Source organism: Xenopus laevis, chromosome 1S (assembly GCF_017654675.1).
Source record: "Xenopus laevis strain J_2021 chromosome 1S, Xenopus_laevis_v10.1, whole genome shotgun sequence".
Classification (NCBI taxonomy): Eukaryota; Metazoa; Chordata; class Amphibia; order Anura; family Pipidae; genus Xenopus; species Xenopus laevis.
This window is the reverse complement of record NC_054372.1, coordinates 59,455,130-59,474,485: the sequence shown is the minus strand read 5'-3', so window position 1 is coordinate 59,474,485 and position 19,356 is coordinate 59,455,130. Positions and strand designations below refer to the sequence as shown.

Below are 19,356 nucleotides of genomic sequence, written 5' to 3'. Positions count from 1 at the left end.
TCAATGCTGCATCAACAAATGTATATAATTGATAATATTTAAATATGCCATGCCCATGTTTGGGACACACAATTGCTATGACTTATAGCACTTTGACATCAAATTCTTTTCTAGTAGTTGGGTTTGTAGGATGTTTGGTCACTGCAGTCAAGTCAGAGAGAACTCTAAGGATCAAATCAGCCTTGCTTGATGAAAGATGCTTCCTTTTTTACTTCTGAATCAGTCTTGGCAACAGACTAGTTCAGATACTATTTAGACAGTCCATGTGTTTTTCATAAAAACTAATCTCTATCAAGTAGAAACAGGTGAAGTTAAACTAAAGCCTGCAGCAGGCCAGCTGTTAATCAGTTCCCTGCATCAACCATGATAGGTTATCTATCTAGATGTATATGTCTCCAATGGCTTCTTCCACCTGTGTTCAGTGCAGTGAATGTTGTCTGTCCTATAAACTATGCATCCATATTCTTTCCTTAAATCAGAATGGAAAGGTGCCTTGAAAATGATGCCCAGGGTAAAATGGCTGAGTTAGGGAAGTGTATTGTAGGTACCCCTCACTCTTCATAGGGGGTTATTTATTTAAGTCCTAATGCCAAAAAGCGAAAAATTCTGAAGATTTTGTGGTTTTCAGGCTTGCAAATTTTTCTGGAAGCCTGAAGTGGAATTGTGGTAATGATTCGCCACCACCCCTCATGTGACAGAAACCTGTCAGATTTGGACAGTTACCTCTTATCATACTGAGCACAGGGTTTGAGTGTTGGGGTTGCCAGGACTCTCTCCCATTTTTAGCAGTTGCCCCATGGTGGGAGTCAAGGGGACCTTACTGACCCCAGACATTATCTATAACCTTTATATACTTTCATATATAGAAAAACTTTATAAAACACCAGAAGATTTCAAGGGGGAATTTGAGAAATCTGTGCAAGATTTGTTGAAAAGAATACTGCTGCTTAACTGATTTTATTGCTTTGTAGGACTAAAATACTTGTAAAAATAGATCAAAAAAGATATATCCAAAAAAAGGTAGCACTAGCAATCCTTGGGCTTGTGTATAGTCTGCAATAGAGTTATCTCCGTTTACTCTCTTTCGCATGGTAACACAACCACAAGATATCAATCAGTCTATCTAGAAGCAGCTCCTATAAAGTATAATTAGATCCATGTGGAGATTGGCTCCACGCATAGCTGTTACTAAAATGTTCCCTGTCAGTGTGAAATCAGAGATATTTACTTAGTTACTTTGCAAATGACTTTGGCTTTGTTTTACTTTATTAAATAGCCCATAAAACTGTATCCCACCACAATGAACTGACCTGTGAGCTTTAGGCAGTGACATCCTTAACATATTGTGACACTACAAATCTCAGCATCCCTTGATATGTAATAAGTCTCAGATAAGGGCCTTTCTTAACTGGCTTTTTTTATGACTTGCTTTGATATAGTTACCCAAACCATGAGCGAGAAAAACATTCACATGAGATGCTCTTCAACTTGTAAAATGTGATTATAGAACCTGAATTGGATCAAAAACCTGATCCTTTGAAAGAATGACATTTCAGTGTATAATGGAGTTTCTTGTCTAGACTTTGTGTGTTTATGTAAGTGCCGATCTGGAGAGAGAATGATGTGATCTGTAATCAATCTAATCTTACAATAGATGGAAAGAATGTTCCTTTTTTTTTTTCTTTGCTTTTCAGATAGCTGAACTTATAGCCGCAGAATTTTATGACCAAGGGGATAAAGAAAGGAGGGAACTTAATACTGAACCAATAGTGAGTATGAGACCTTGTGTAGAATATTTTTCATACATTTTATACAATGTGGGAGGGGGTGTAAAATTAAAAGACAACAACCTTTTTGCAACCTCTTTGCCCACTTGGCTTGAGTGAATAATGAGGCTCTAGCTGCCCCTCTGTGCTGAAAACACACTGGCAGTGTCACTTTTTTGTGGATATACAAAGATGGCTCCTAGTATAATTGGACGGCACTAGAACTAAGCTGATGTGACCAACTTTGATAGATTCTTCTCCACAATATGAATTGTACAACCCCCTTACTTATGAGATATGTGCATCAACAGTCCCCAAAGTTTCCAAATGTTGGAGACCCAAATATATGCTATGAATGCAACACAATATGGATAGCTCATGGGTAAAATTAATACAGGCACGGGACCTGTTATACAGAATGCGTGGGACCTAGGGTTTTCTGGATAAAAGGTCTTTCCGTAATTTGGATCCCCATACCTTAAGTCTACTTTATATGATTTAAACCTGGTTTAAACCCAATAGGATTGTGTTGGCATATAATCCAATATGGATTAAAAATATTTTAGTTTGGATCAAGTACAAGGTTCTGTTTTATTATTACAAAGAAAAAGGGAATTCTTTTGTAAAATTTTAATTATTTGATGGTCATCCCGTAATGCAGAATTTTCTGATGAATGGGTTTTTTCAGATAACGGATACTATACTTGTTATTAAAGAAAGAACACTAGGATTGGAGTCGTGCCCCCTGCTACTACAGGAGCGACGTGCCCCGCCCCTCTGCAACCCAGTTCAGAACACCAGCCCCAAAAATCAGGCATGTACAGCAGAACTTAAAATACTTCATAATAAAAACAAACTTGGATCCAGGCCACTGAATAACCTTACATGGAAAGAACGGAAAGGGTTAAAAGATTTAGAGTCTAATACAGACATCATCATAAAACCAAGTGACAAGGGTGGCAACATTGTCATCCAAGACAGGAAAGCATATGTAGCAGAGTGCCTAAGACTTCTGAATGATAAGGATTGCTACAACAAATTATCGGCGGACCCCACCACCAAATTCCAGTCAGACCTATTTAATATCTTGAAAAAGGGCAGGGACTCAGAAGTATTGAGCAATGAGGAATATAACTTCATGACAGTTAAACATCCGATAATACCTACCTTCTATACCATTCCCAAGATTCATAAAAATTCAAAATCTCCCCCAGGTCGCCCAATTGTTTCGGGCATTGGTAGTCTCACTGAAAATTCTAGTATTTATCTGGATGAAATTTTGAAACCTTTCGTGAATAGTTTGCCCTCGTTCGTACAGGATACAACAGATGCCATTCGCCATCTAGATGGTATCGTGCTAGAAGAGTCCCAATTTTTGGCCTGTCTTGATGTAGAGTCCTTGTACACCAGTATATTACACACGAGTGGACTGGAATCAGTTAGGGACACCCTCAAACAGAGAGGTCAACAATACATTAAACACAATGCCTTTATTGTCGAACTACTAGAATTCGTACTAATGCATAATTACTTTACGTTCAATAACAAATATTATCATCAAATCAGGGGTACCGCGATGGGGAGTCCGTGCGCACCCACCTATGCCAATATATTTTTGGGATGGTGGGAAAGGAATTTCGTATTCAACGAACAACTAGTTGAATACGCACAATTAATATCGTTATGGCTCCGCTATATAGATGACGTAGTCATCATATGGTCAGGTACCAAAGAGCAATTCTTTACATTTGTTGACAATCTCAATATCAATAATATCAATCTGAAGGTTACTGCACAGATACACAAAGATATGGTTAACTTCTTGGACATCAAAATTTTCCGGGATCAACAGGGTAACCTAGCCACTACACTATATAGGAAAGAGACGGCCACCAACAGTTTACTTCACGCACGCAGCCAACACCCCCATAGAACGGTTACTGGGATTCCAGTGGGACAATATTTAAGAATTAAACGTATATGCAGTAATCAAGAGGATTTTAAAAGAGAGGCTAAACAGCTATACGAACGCTTTCGTGAGAGGGGATATAGCCACAATTGCCTAAAAAAAGCGTACAAAAGGGCCCTGGAAACTGATAGACAATCCCTGTTAACCTCCAATAACACCTCCAATAAGAATCGAATTGGCAGGAATAAAACTAAACCCTTTAGATTAATTGGTGATTTCAGTGCTGAACAAGATAAAATCAAACATATAATAAACAAACACTGGCACATATTGCAGCAAGACTCTCAGTTAAAGGAAGTGATTGGAGATACTCCGCTTATAACTTTCAGACGGAGTAAGAACTTGAGGGACACATTAACAAGGAGCCATTATACTCAAGCCACTAAAACAACATGGCTATCATCGAAAATAAAGGGCTGCCACAGATGTGGGGATTGTTCAGCGTGCCCTTTCGTGGTAAGAACATTAAGTGTTAACCAATCACGGGATAATATTGAATATACCATAAAGAACTACATCAACTGTAAGAGTACTTGCGTGGTATATATAATGCAATGTACATGTGGAAAAATATATGTGGGTAAAACTCTACGCGAATTTCGGAGGAGAATCTTGGAACACGTGGGTGATGTTAAAAACAGGCGAAACACGTCTGTAGCAGTACATGTAAATGAACAACATAGTGGTAACACTAAAGTGATGCAGTTCTTTGCAGTGGAGCAGTTACAACAGACCTCGAGAATAGGGGATGTAAATAATAAATTATTGCAGGCAGAAGCCAGATGGATTTATACCATGAACAGCAAATCCCCAAATGGCCTCAATGAAGGTTTTACCTTCTCTCCATTTTTATAACATCAGGGAGCAGTATATTGTAGGGCTCCTACATAAATACATACATGTTTTCAGTATTCCCCATTTATTGATTTATTTAATTCATTTTGTTTTATTTCACTTATTCATCAATACAAGTATACGGTGTAACCTGTTCATATTTGATCTACTTTAGCTGAATACTTTTTCTCTTTTTACTAAACACATGACATGGATCTTATGTTATAATGTGTTTCTGCATAGATCCATAATATAAAGTTATTCCCCATATCTGTAGGACATACGCATGTGCATACGACTTTGTAGCAAAAAGATTACATGGTATTCTTCATACCCCCTTGAGGCACGAATGCGTTACTGATCTCCTAGCAAATAGATATTGGAGATACAGCGCAGCACTTACATGCGCATTGGAAGAGAAGCCAGGCTGAACCGCAATGACCGGAAATGACGGAGTAGGGCGGTAATATACGCATGCGCACTTGAATAGACCAAGTTGAACCGCATCTTCCGGAAATGACGTAATATACGCATGCGCACTTGAATAGACCAAGTTGAACCGCATCTTCCGGAAATGACGTAAGACGGCGGAAGTATACACTGAAAATACCGGCGAAAGGGTATTTAAACGGTCACTCCACGACGGCAACTCACTTATGCCCCTGAGGAAGCCGTTCACGCGGCGAAACGCGTAGGGCTAGGCGGCATAGGTGGAGGACGGTGAGACAAGCTCCCATACTCCCTACGTAGACAGGCAGGTGATCTGCATGGGATTGGAAGGGAGGGGGGCCTCATTTTGCGAACATCTACTCACTTTATTCTTAAACTATGGAGTTAATTTAGCTACTATTGTGCTACTGGATGTAGGTCTCACCATCCATCCACCTTTGCGAGTTTTTAATTAATTGTTTTTTAAGGACACGGTCTTGCATTGCGTCATTACACGCAGTGATTTTGTTGTTATTATTTGGGTTGTGGAGCGTTCTGGTGGCTCACGTGTTATGTGTTTACAATTTTAACGGCAACATTAAAGGTTAAATTTTAACTACTTCTTTGAATATAGATTTTTGGGGCTGGTGTTCTGAACTGGGTTGCAGAGGGGCGGGGCACGTCGCTCCTGTAGTAGCAGGGGGCACGACTCCAATCCTAGTGTTCTTTCTTTAATTACATGTTAATCTATTTACAACCTTGCGGAACATATCCATCCTATAATAATTTTTGTTACATTGGTGATGCAGTTTTCTCACTTAAATACTATACTTGTTCTAGTCATTCCCTATCTGTTACCATTGTATTCAGGGCCTCAGATGATGAAGCACCACCTATGTAAGACTCAGTGGCATAATTAGATGTTACTGGGCCCCACAACAAATTCAATTTAGGGCCCTAAAACATTGCTAAACTGAGATATACCAAGATATACCAAAATTGCTTATTTATTAGGGCCTTTCTGGCCCTCTGAACACTTGGGCCCCCCTCAACCACAGGGTCTGCTTTCACTGTAGTTGCGCCCCGGGCTAGACTCTTGCCAGACAACACAAGACAATATTGTGCACATTTGCAAAAATACAAGATCCCATTCTTGAGAATAGTCTAACTATAATTATAACAGGTATGGGATCAGTTACCTAGAAACCCATTTTCTGGAAAGCTCTGAAGAACGGAAAGACCATGTCCCATAAACTCCATTTTATACAAATACCTTTTCTCTGTAATAATAAAACAGTAGCTTGTACTTGATCCAAAATAAGATATAATTAATCCTCATTGCAAGCAAAACCAGCCTATTGGGTTTATTTATATTTACATGATTTTCTAGTAGACTTAAGGTATGAAGATCCAAATTACAGAAAGATCTGTTATGAGGAAAACCCCAGTTCCTGAGCATTCCGGATAACAGGTCCTATACCTGTATTAGCATGTTTTTTAAAACATATTCCTTAGTGTTGTACAATAAATGAATGTATACATTACATGTACATAAGAACAAAGAACATACAAAAATCACCAACAAGCCAAACAAGCGGTAAAGAGGGCCCTGCGAAAAAGAGCTTGCTAATCTAAGAAACAAGAAGGGGTGTTGCCAGGAGTGTATTATAGGTGAGATATCAATAAAAGAAGATTTCCACAAGGTTGACCACTGAAAAACATTGTAATGATCAAATTGCTTTAGTGGGAGATGTTTATAAATGATGTATTGTGCATATTAATTGTATTGCCATGCATAATTGAATTATGACAAGGGAATCTTCTTATCACATCTCCGTCAGCATTATTATCATTAAGATTGCCAATGAGCTGACATATAGCAGCAAACAGACGGTTCAGTACTGCGCAATATGTTGGTGCCTGAAAAATACGTTAATAATAATAATACAGGTATAGGATCCCTTATCCGGAAACGCGATATCCAGAAAGCTCCAAGTTACGGAATGGCTGTCTCCCATTTATCCAAATAATCCATATTTTTTAAAAAAAAATGTAAAAAAAAATTTCCTTTTTCTCTGTAATAATAAAACAGTAGCTTGTACCTGATCCCAACTAAGATATAATTAATCCTTATTGGAAGCAGAACCAGCCTATTGGGTTTATTTAATGTTAAAATGAATTTCTAGTAGACTTAAGGTATGAAGACCCAAATTACGGAAAGATCCGTTATCCGGAAAACCCCAGGTCCCGAGCATTCTGGATAATAGGTCCCATACCTGTACTAACAGCATATTTTTCCATTCTTGAACCATTACAAATCGGCAGAGACCATTTTGACCAACAGATGGCACTAGCTCAATACAATTTGTAACAGTAATGGTTTTGAATGGGTTTCCACTAGGTTTTTTTATTATTCATTTTTGTATGCTTCCTTTTTATCTAAAAAGCTTGGCTGCATATTGTAGTAAAGAACACTACGTGGAGTGGGAGCTGCCATTTCAAGTTTCCTACAAATGGCTATTTGATATATTACAAAATGGTCTGTGCTGAACTATAACTCTCTACACTGTCTAAAAAAAGGCAAATGAAAAAAAAATACTTTTCAGTATTAAGTAAGTGATAAATGTGATAAATATTGACTTTCCAGTAATCCATTAGAGTTCCCCAGTTTGAATCTGAATAAATCTGCCCCAATTTGAGGCCCAGGTCATTGCAGGGCCATTCAGTAGGCTTTGAGGCAACAACCTGATGTGTAAATATATATTTGCAATAAACTCCTGAAACCTTTACACCTACATGTGCACTTTTAGTGGCTCTCTTATATAAAGCAAATGGCTTTGTAGGTTCCGTTTCCTTTAAAGCAACGTTCAGCTGCATTAACGGAAACAATCCCCCCAGTCTGAATTAGTGTTTATTTTCCGAAAATCTGAGGCAATTTCTTTCCCCCACTTTGTTTGCGAAAATCTGACACATAATCCCCAGTAACCCCTTGAGTTTAGGATGTACTAACCATCAAATGCGTTTGGGAAATCAAAGCCAAATTGTATAATTTCTTTGACAGATCTGGTGTTATGTTTTCATTCTGTTGTGGAGAGGGGAGACTTTATTAATATTCGTGTACACCTAATAACTGTCAACCGGTTTGTTTTATTTGGCAGTTAGAGGGCACAAGGAATGCACAAATATTAGTGTATTTGGTTTGCACACTAACATACCAATTGCTGGGATTTTGCAGCCTAATGAAAAGACTACTGCTGTGGTTTCCAAACTGCTCTTCGGGGACCATTGGTCATGCCAGATATTAGCAAGTACCCAGTGCACTTGCGCAGTGCTTATTGCTCCTCAGTTGCTTATGAAAATAATGTTGGTTTGTTACCTCAGTCAATTGGTTTGGCCCTGAGCTCCTTACACACAATTAATAAATGCACTGGGCAATATTTATTGCATGTTGTTATACCGCAAGATGTGTTGTACCGCTTGAAGACCTCTCACAGTATATTTCCTGAGCTGAAAGGGGCGAATATGGGAACAGAAGATGTTTTTATATATATATATATATATATATACTTGACATAGTACCGCACTCAACAGGGATTTTTGTGAAAAAAATCAAGATTTATTGAAGATTTATATATATAGTACTTTTCAAAGAACCATTTACACGCACACACACACTATTCACACTGAAATCTGGTGCTTAACTAGTTCTGTATTTTCCATATGATGAGCTGCCAAACTAGATGCTGCTTAGTGTCTTTAAGTGAAGTTTGAAAGCCGGCATCCACATGCACTGCCTACACTGTTTAAATAATCTCTTTCAGGACCTGATGAACAGAGAAAAGAAAGACAAAATACCCAGCATGCAGGTTGGATTTATTGACGCAGTCTGCTTAGAACTTTATGAGGTATGCCAGCTTCTTTTCTTTTTTTTCATACATACTATATACAGTGTCTATTTATTTAGAATTTTGGTATATGAAACCACGTCTGTATATTCATATATCAACACTGATATTATTATTTTAAAGTAGCTGCCTTTTATATGTAATTTGAAGGAATTGTTTACCTTTAAATTCACTTTTATGATGTAGAGAGTGATATTCTCAGACTATTTGCAACTGGTTTTCATTTTTCATTCACTGTTTTTTTTTTTGTTTTTTTTTTTAGTTATTTAGCTTTGTGTTCAGCAGCTCTCCAGTTGCTAGGGTCTAAATTATCCTTAGCAACCACCCACTGTTTTGAATAAGAGACTGTATGTATAGGAGAGGACCTGAGAGTATGTATAGGAGAGGACCTGACTAGAAAGATAAGTAATAAAAAGTAGCAATAGGAATAAATGTGTAGCCTACCAGAGCATTTGATTTTTAGATGGGGGCAGTGACCCCTATTTGAAAGCTGGAAAGAATCAGAAGAAGAAGGGAAGTAATTAAAAAACTATAAAAAGAACAAATTAAAGCCAACTGAAAAGTTGCTTAGAACTGACCATCCTGACATACTGAAAGTTAACATAAAAGTGTACCACGCCCCTTAATGCCATTGCTACTCTTAGGGGCGGATTTATCAAGGGTCGAAGTGAATTCGAGGGAATTTTCGAAGTAAAAAAACAAATCGAAATTCGAAGTAGTTTTTTGGATACTTCGACTATTGAATAGGATACTATGACTTTGACTTTGATAATCGAAGTACTGTCTCTTTAAAAAAACTTCGACTTCAATACTTCAATTCAATTCAATCCAAATTAAACCTGTCGAAGTGCTTTGTTAGCCTATGGGGACCTTCTACAACATTTTTCTAAGTTTTTGGAAGTCGAAGTAAACGAATGGTTAGATTCAAAGGATTTAATTATTCGATTTTACTCCGACTGCAGGATACCCAAATTCGCTGAAAAAACTTCGACTTCGATATTCAAAGTATTTCAATTCGATGGTCGAATTTCAAAGTATTTTTAACTTTGAAATTCCACCCTTGATAAATCTGCCCCTTAATGAGGCTGGTGTATGTTTGGGCCACAGGGGGCAAATGTACAAAAACAGGAAAAAATGGCATACAGTATTGTTTCCTATAGAAAAATAATATTATGCCCTGGGTATTGGGTCCTATTCAAAAAGTTATCCATTTCCCTCTAACACATTTCCCCAAAAGACCACGTATATTGTCTGTGTCTGGTCCAAACAGGGTTGTCTCCTTTTTTTTGTCAAAAACGGGCAGGGGGCGTTGATGTAGGGGCGGGCCAGTTATGTCAATGGGGGTGGCGGGTGATGTCAGGGGTGGGACTAATGCTGTGGCGTTCAGCGATTTGCTGATCGCCATGTCATTCACTTCAATGTCGTGTACAGATTTCCTTATTTGGAAATCCTGACAGGAACTTTTCACCCGGGCAGCCCTTCCAAAAACCGGGCTGTCCGGGTGAAATCCAGAGAGGTGACAACCCTAGGTCCAAATAAAAGGGGAAGGACCAGAGCAATGGATGGCGTTTTAGTTCCGTACATGTTGGTGGTGTGCAAAGCTCAGTAAGGCTACATTCTAAATTATCAACAGCTTATCTACTAGCCGTATTTGTTACAAAAACACCAAGAAAAAATAAAATGTTTGAAATATGAGAATATACTGGGGCTCATTTATCAACACTGGACAAATTTGCCCATGGGCAGTAACCCATGGCAACCAATCAGATTGCTGCATTCATTGTACTGCTTGCTTTAAAAAGCTAATCACTGATTGGTTGCTATAGGTAACTGCCCGTGGGCAAATTTGCCCAATGTTGATAAATGAGCCCCACTGTATTTAAGACTGCAAGATACAAAAAAAAAAAGCACAAGACTGAGCAGTACCCATGTCAAACCTATTGCTTGTTTTTCCTATTTTCTTGCATAACAACAAGTTCAGTCCTTTATACTCTGAGCATTTGTTCCTTAGGCCTTGACACAGGTCTCTGAATCATGTTACCCTTTACTTGACGGCTGCCAGAGGAATAAGCAGATGTGGCAGATCTTAGCAGAGCAGCAGGAAAAGAACTTGGTGAATGGAGACAAGAGCCAGTCGGAAGTGAACTGCAACATGGATTAGAAGGACAACAGAAACCTGTAGTTTTGTGGTACAAAATAGCATTGCACTGTTTGAAGAATTTTATATTTCGCACCAGCTGTATTTATTCCTTTCACGTAGATCGTTTCGTCTAAGGAAAATGTAAATTGTATTTCTTTGTATTATTTTTAATATTGTTATTTTTTTAAACTATTCATTGTCTGATTGTATATACTGTACTGGTGTAACTCATTTCTCCTGTCAATGGGCTTAAACTGCTCCCTTTCCACTTTCACGTGTATGTTGAAATTTGTATTGTCCTACTTGGAATAGTGCCTTATCATGTAGTTGCTTTCTTCCAAATAGCCAGAGCTAAAGTATGAAGAATTAAATGCAAAATATTTGCCAGTTAAAACCTCGACCTTGCACCTGACACCATGGGCATTGCTAAAGCATAAGGTAAATAAGTAATAAATGACCCCCAGTGGATCCAAAATGATAAAGCAAATACACATTCACATTTAAAAAATGTGAATACTGCACCATAATACACTCATTTTTTCCATTAAGATTATTAAGTCTGTGATAAAAAACAGTGGAATGCCGACAGCAAACTCCCAGCATGTAACCCTATCTTCCTTGCAGCTATATAGCAGAAGCAAGCTAATTGCTTAACCTGTAAAGAAGCAGCATGGCTGACGTCAGCTGCAAGGAGCAACCCTAAACCCTACTAATAAAAAGGGATTCTTTTTTATAAAATGCTGAAAAAAATGTTTCTTTCTCAAAAATAGAGAAGTATATCAGAACAGGACTTATAAGGACAGAAGTTCAATCTTGTTTAGACTTAATATGGACTTTATGGCACAGTCTGACAAACACTTTCACAAAATAGATATTAATAATTTATAACAATGGGGCACATTTACTAACAAAGGAATTGCATTTTTTTCCACGAATCTTGAAAAATTTGTGGTTTTCCTATACTTCGAAAATGCTCTGAAAATGCGGAATCTATTAAGTGAGAACCTCCAATACAAAACTTTGCCAAGTAAAAGTTGTTGAGGTGTTTTAGAAGCCAATGGGAGCTGCTCTGATCATATTGGACCTCTTTAAATCAAATCAGACTTTTTTTCCCTCTAGGAATTGTCAGATAGACTCAAACTTTTCAGGGTTTTTGAGGTAGCCGCATTTTTTACGTTAAGACCTTTTTTTTTGTTCCCACTTTTTATATTCTGATCTTTTAATAAATTCAATGACAATCAGGTTTTAGAGATTGTGAGTTTTGGTGTGGTTTAAAAAACCTCTAAAACCACTTAAATCCAACCACTTAATTCCTTTTCAAAATGAAACTGAGCATATACAATACACAAGATTATTGAGAACACATACACTTGAAATGAGCATTAAACACTTAACTCTGTGCTGATCCTGTATCTTCAGAATTCCAGTTCTCCTGGCATCAATATATAGAAATGATACCAGTGTCATTAGGTTGTCATTTATTTGGTGTAATGTAGTTGCTTGTGTAGGTCCAACATGAAAAGGGTTGTTTCAGTGGCGTAACTATAGAGGATGCAGACCCCGGAGGGGGGACTGGTCCATGGGCAAGCAGGAAGAGAATGGGCCCAGGGAAGTTGCTTTCTGGTCAGACATGCTTGCATTGTAGTGAGAACAATGGAAGTTGCAGTTCGTGCCGGTCGGTCCCCTGTAAATATTTTTGCAGAGGGGCCTGGCCAGGTGTTGTTAAGCCTCTGGGTAGTTTTGTGTTAGTGTTGGAATTTCCATGTTGGTGCTGTAAAGTCTGCAGTTTAAGGCATGGGAAGGGTCAAATAAATCAGAACCTATTTAATTTGTTAGGAAATTGTAAGGCAGATATATCACCTGAAAGTTATATGTCAATAAAAGTGGCAAATATTAAAAAGCTTACAGTTTATCTATAAATCGGAGATCCCTACATGATCCACTGTCTGCCACCAAAATTCTAGGGTGGGGCCTAAGTAGAGCAGCAGGGCCAACATCAGAGACATTATTATGACATGTATAGCATACAGTCATTTTATACTGTTTTAGAGCCGTGGTTCTAATTTCTTTGTATAAAATATGCAAATTACTTTATTCACAACAATTTGAGGACCATTCTTTTTTACTTTGCTTTTCTATATGAGCTGTGCTTGCTTCTCATTACTTCTTTGCAATATATATATATATATATATATATATATATATATATATATATATATACACATATACAAAAGACTTGTAGAGAATGTATACGAGTACACTGTAAATATATGTTCTTTGGCCAGTTTGTGCATTTTTTTATTACTTTGGAAACAATTTGCACAGTTCTATTGTTTATTACCACTGTATTTATGTACTGCTGGTAGGACTTTGTATGGATTGGGGATGATGATTTTTTAACATTTTACATATACAGTATTTAGTGTTACGGGAGTTTCACAAAAGAACAATTAAAGGCTGTTGTTTTGAAATATACTTTGCACTTGTATAAAAACATTGTGTTGTGGCTATGGTGTTAACATTCTCACAATATAATTATCTGGCATATATACATCAGCTATTTTATTGATTTTTTATGTAGGGTTGACATACAGAGATTACACATCAGTCCCTGCCCCAGTGGACCTTTTAATTTAAGCTCCTTATCACATTCACACACACAAGACAATTTTTTTTAGACAATTAACCTGCCTGTATATTTTGGGGAGACATGGGGAGAACATATGTAGTTGTTTGTAAAAGTTAAGACTCTTAAATAAATCCATGGCCTTCATGTGTTTTTAGGGATGCACCGAACCCTGCTTTTCAGAATTCAGCAGAATCCAGGGGTACGGATTCAACCGACTATCGACCCGAATCCAAACCCTCCAAACTCTTCACCAGGGTGGAAATACTCAATACCTAAACAGACTTGCAGAATTTCTTCAGTTACATCAGGTTCGGTCTGGCCAGCCTCTTTGAAGCAGTTGAATTCAATTCAGCTGAATAAGAATCCTGATAAAAATAACTAGAGTCTGGCCAAATTCCAAATCGAATCCAGGATTCAGTGCATTCCTAATTGATTTATTCATTGTCTTATTTTCCTTTATGGGGAGCTGTATGACCTCTTTAACGTCACATTAAAATAAAGTTAAATGTACATTACCCCGCCCTCTTTTTGCCCCTAAGATTCTACAGAGCAGTTTAAAACGTGCCATTGTCTCATGAATATTACTTACCACTAGTGATGGGCGAATTTATTCGCCAGGCGCAAACTCACGGCAAATTCCCGCCTGCGTCCATTTTTATGGACGCCAGCACATTTTCTCCAGTGAAAAACGAGACGCCGGCACAGTTTCGCAATTTTTTCGCGTTTTGCGCATTTCGCAGGAAATTTGTGAATTTTTCAGCGAAGCGAAATGCCCCAAATTCGCCTATCACTACTTACAACACTGCTCTTCTTTTGTTATTAGAAACATACAACAAGTACTGTGGTGTCACTAGGGGCATGGCCAGTTTAGAAGGAGTGATTTTTTGCAGATATTGCTGTACCAGGGACATTTCCCTTGGTTTTCTCTTAACTTAATCTGAGTTATACTATAAAACTGTGCCAGAAAAGGTTTTCTCTAAGCACAATTCAGCAGAGAAGCTTTACAGGGGAATGTATTAAAAGTCGGTAATGGAAAAACTATTCGCAATGTGAAAAGTTATGCCTTTGCGTGAATTTAATATAGCTTTTGCGAATCCGGAAATTGTTTAGCGACCACTTCCGACAGTGGAAGACCATTTGGGAATTGAATAGTTTGCGCCAATGCACAGTAAATGTAATAAAAAACTTCTTACTGAAAAAAATCGTTATGTTTGTCGAAAAGATTACGACACCTTCAAGCACTTCAAGAGTGCGCAATTAAAATTCGCAATGCAATAAGACTTTAAGGAACAATATTACATTGGGAGATGTGGATTTTTATTCTTATTGGTGTGTATTGTCTGCAACTTTAATTACATTTCCCCCTTAGTGTATTGTGTCCATGAAAAAAAGCTTGATTTACAGTTCTCCCTATAATAGGGCACTGGGTAATAGTATTGGACTGTAGAAACAAGGAACGGATTTCACGCAACGACTGGTAGTCCTCATTAGATATATCTAACCTAGTTGCAGTTTGTATAATATGTTTATTTGTACCTTTTTCTTGTAAATAAAGAGAAATGTAAATTAATTCAATCTGTGTGTTTTTAAGATGGGCCAGTAAAACATTTTTATCAGCCTAGATACATGTCATAGATACATGTCATCTTGCCTCTGGGTAGGACTGGGACTTCCAATATCCATTTAAATCTAGCTGCTATCTACATTCCATCAACTAAATGAAGATTAAGGTGCAGATTTATCAAGGGGCGAATTTGAATTCATGGGAGTTTTTTTAAACTCCCACAAACTCCCATGAACTCAAAATTCAACCAATCGAAATGTATTTTAAAAAAAATCAAATTTTCTAAACTCGGGTGAATAGGATCGACCCGAAAACTCAATTCAAGTTTTTTCTCTGAAAAAAATGTCAGGAAGGCTGCAAACAACTGATCCCAGGACGTATCCCATTGACTAATTTTTTCGATATGTCTATATTTTCTTTCTGCAACATGCTGGATTTACTAATAAAGCAAAGTACACAAACCATATGAATGCTAACATGAAAAAAAATTGCTGGATTAATGGTAAAGGGCCAAATGCGAATCCGAATCCTACTGAAAAAGGCTGAATCCTGGCCGAATCCCGAACCGAATCATGGATTCAGTGCATCCCTACTATAAAGCAGGAAGTAGTGTTTTGGCTTTTGTTAGACATCCAGTCACTCCAGCCTTTATAAATTACATTTTTGGCTAACTAACTATATTGGAAGTTTTCTTTATTTTGCACAGGCTATCTATTTACCCAGTTTTTATTTTGATACTGAACAATTCCTTTAAGTCATAAGTCTCATACCAAACCTATAAAAACGATCAACATCCCAACAGACGTTTCCTGTAAGCAGAAAAAAGACTTTGCCAATCTATAACCTACTCCTGTGGTCCACCCACATGCACACTGCACATACACACTGAATTTCCATTACAGCCATAGGTACTTAAGTGGAAATATTCCCTTATATAAGAATTTGTATGAGGAAACTGAACTGCCCTTATCCTAATAAAATTCTTCATGGGTCTTACAGTATAAATGGTAAGTATATAGAATGAGCACATTGGTGGGAATTTCATTTGGAGAAAGGTTGCTGGGGTACATTTATGTGTATTCTGCATCCTTTATCATTCTTCTTAGCAATGGCCAATATAAACCATTTAATCCACTACTACATGAAGAGAGAGTTACCTTTACTCACTGCCATGTAATGTTAATGGTAGCTGCACTGTTTATGAAACATAGGATACGTTCCTGCCAAAGCAACATGTGCTATTGCTGTTAATTGAGAGATAAAGGAGGTTAGGCAAACACAATCACTGGGCGTTATTATATTCAAATTCCTTGTTATTATAGCACTGTTTAAACTTATATAAGCATTTCATGGGGTTAAGGGTATTTAAAGGGATACTGTCATGGGAAAAAAACATTTTTCAATATGCATCAGTTAATAGTGCTGCTCCAGCAGAATTGTGCATTGAAATCCGTTTCTAAAAAGAGCAAACAGTTTTTTTTATATTTAATTTTAAAATCTGACATGGAGCTAGACAATGTGTCAGTTTCCCAGGTGCCTCAGTCATGTGACTTGTGCTCTGATAAACTTCAATCACTCTTTACTGCCGCATTGCAAGTTGGAGTTATATTACCCCCCTCCCTTTCCCCACCAGCAGCCACACAATAGAAAAATGGGAAGGTAACCAGATAGCAGCTCCCTGACACAAGATAACAGCTCACTGGTGGATCTAAGAACAGCAGTAAAATCCAGGTCCCACTGCGACACATTCAGTTACATTGAGTAGGAGAAACTACAGCCTGCCAGAAAGCAGTTCCATTCTAAAGGGCTGGCTCTTTCGGAAAGCACATGACCAGGCAAAATGACCTGAGATGACTGCCTACACACCAATATCACAACTAAAAAAAAACTTGTTGCTTCAGGAACAAAGTTTTATATTGTAGAGTGAATTCTTTGCAGTGTAAACAGTGTAATTTAGAAATAGAAACTACATCATAAAAATCCCCTGGCATACAAGACAAGCCTATACACACATAAAAGTTTGCAGCAAGCCTTAGGTTAGGGCTCAATGGATTACCTGTTGCTCTTTAAGAATAACCTGCTTATAACAGGGTTCTTGTGTGACAATGCTCCATGCTTGCATATAGGGCTTTAGCCATAGCAGGATATGTGTCCCTAGCCTTAACAGCAGATTCAAACCAAATTATGTTTACAAATGCAATGTCTACCTAATAATTACGTTGACATTTCTATTTCTCAACCCTGGAAAATTGAGTTCTAGCCAATTGAATCATGCTTCAAAGTTCAGTGGCCTTGTAATAGAATATCTCATCATAGCACCCGATAAAGGTATAGTCTGTGATGTTTATGGGCTTCAAGAGCCAGTTAGTCTGATACCAGGCTCAATGGTCAACTGTGCAGACAAGCTTATTGCAACAAGGGGTCAGGAAAACATTTTAGTATCTCACAACTTTATGTGACTATCACCCTTTTTATTACACATTTTTTTATCTTGCTTGGATAATCTTATAATCTCTGTTTACTTTGAACTAGGCAATTGTTTTTATATTTCAGGTACTGGCTGAAAGCTATTAGTCTTTTTATTCTGCAGTTATTGCCTTTATAGTAATAGTTATATTATAAATTATTATTTGCATGCTATAGGTCGGGGCGGTCAACCATACATAGAGGGAATGTGAGGATGTTGGGGCCTGACAAGAAGGGGGGGGGGTTACACCATTTTTAAAACCACTCTTTCACTAAATACCGCCACTATTCATACTTAAACCAATAACAACAGGAAAGAGAGTTTAAGGATATAAAAAAGTTAGTATTTTTTTCCAGAAATGGTGCCCTTACCCCATCTCCCCTTTTCCCAAAACATCATTGGTTTTGTCTTCTACTATCCCAATAACTGCTCTCTTATTTACTTTATGTTCTTTCTTTTCTGCTCACACCAATATTTAACTCCTACATTTCCATAATCTTACCTTCTCCTTTTGTCTGTTCAACTCCTACTTATTACCCTTCTCTACTCCTTCATATTCTTTTACATTCAGAATGTTTCTATGGGTTCTTTCACTTCTATTAAGTGCTTTTCCTTTAATAAAGAATGATTTCTCGCCATACCCTCATATTTAAACATTGGAAAAGTCCAATGCGCTTGCCATGAACATTGAGTGAAGGTGAGTTAGTGAACATTTATAACAAGATAAAAAAGGCAATTTACCATTAGTACAGGCACAACTGGAGAACTAATTGGTGGAATATTGCACCCATTTGTGCACTTTTAAAGTGGTGTTTGTCTGTAGTACTGGTAGATACAAGCTGCTGCACTCTGCATCTATTTTAAAACTCTAGCTCACAGTACCAAATACACAGAGACCCTCAGTTTGTGCATTCAAACACCACTCACTCTAGATGCATTCCAGAAACTACCCGTGTGTGTCACCAGCCACCACTTCTGTTTAATATGCTCCACCTTTCCATAACCATTTACCCACTGAGTCTAACCAACTCCTCAAACAGAAGCTGAATCACATTGGAAGAGTACATTAACCTTTATGAATGAACTTTCTCCTTCTGTGTCATGGATTTATAGACTAGTAGCAAAGATATACTGTAGTTCAAAACTGTGAACAGTGTCTATAAAATAGCAGGAAAATGACAGAGAAACCAAAGGTGTGTACCAATAAGTTGTTCTTGTGAGTTTGTGTGTTGTTGCATTCACATCATATACAGCACAGGTTCCCAGACAGTCCCGCTCCATTTTGGCTTTGCAAATGAGGACTGTCCTGCTTAATTGGTATGTGAATCTAGTGACAGTCCTTGTTCCTCATACATGTCATTGTTACTTCACAGTGCCTGTCTAAAGATGCTTATTTGGCAATTGAGATAAAACACTACATTGCAGTTATTCCAATTCTCATTGTGATGTCTGCAGGCACCTGTAACTACTACAGTATATAATGCTAATTTCAGGAGGCCTTTGTGAATAAAGTTTGAGAACCAATGCTTTAGATCAGTGATCCCCAACCAGTGGCTCATGACGAGCAACATGTTGCTCACCAACCCCTTAGATGTTGCTACCAGTATCCTCAAAGCAGGTGCTAATTTTTGAATTCCTAGTTTGGAGGCAAGT

The 19,356-nt window shown here is 37.7% G+C and overlaps 1 protein-coding gene across 4 annotated transcripts in view; it reads left to right on the top strand.

Moving 5' to 3' along the window:
* pde5a.S (phosphodiesterase 5A S homeolog) overlaps positions 1-15,242 on the top strand; it is a 101,208-nt gene extending 85,966 nt beyond the window's left edge. For 2 of the 4 annotated variants that reach the window (XM_018238381.2, XM_041576058.1), the window contains exons 19-21: positions 1,695-1,769; positions 8,820-8,903; positions 10,915-14,325. In XM_018238381.2, the coding sequence (XP_018093870.1) occupies positions 1,695-1,769; positions 8,820-8,903; positions 10,915-11,064 (309 nt within the window). In that variant the 3' untranslated portion in view covers positions 11,065-14,325. 4 annotated transcript variants of the gene reach the window in all.
* The last annotated feature ends 4,114 nt before the right edge of the window (positions 15,243-19,356 follow it).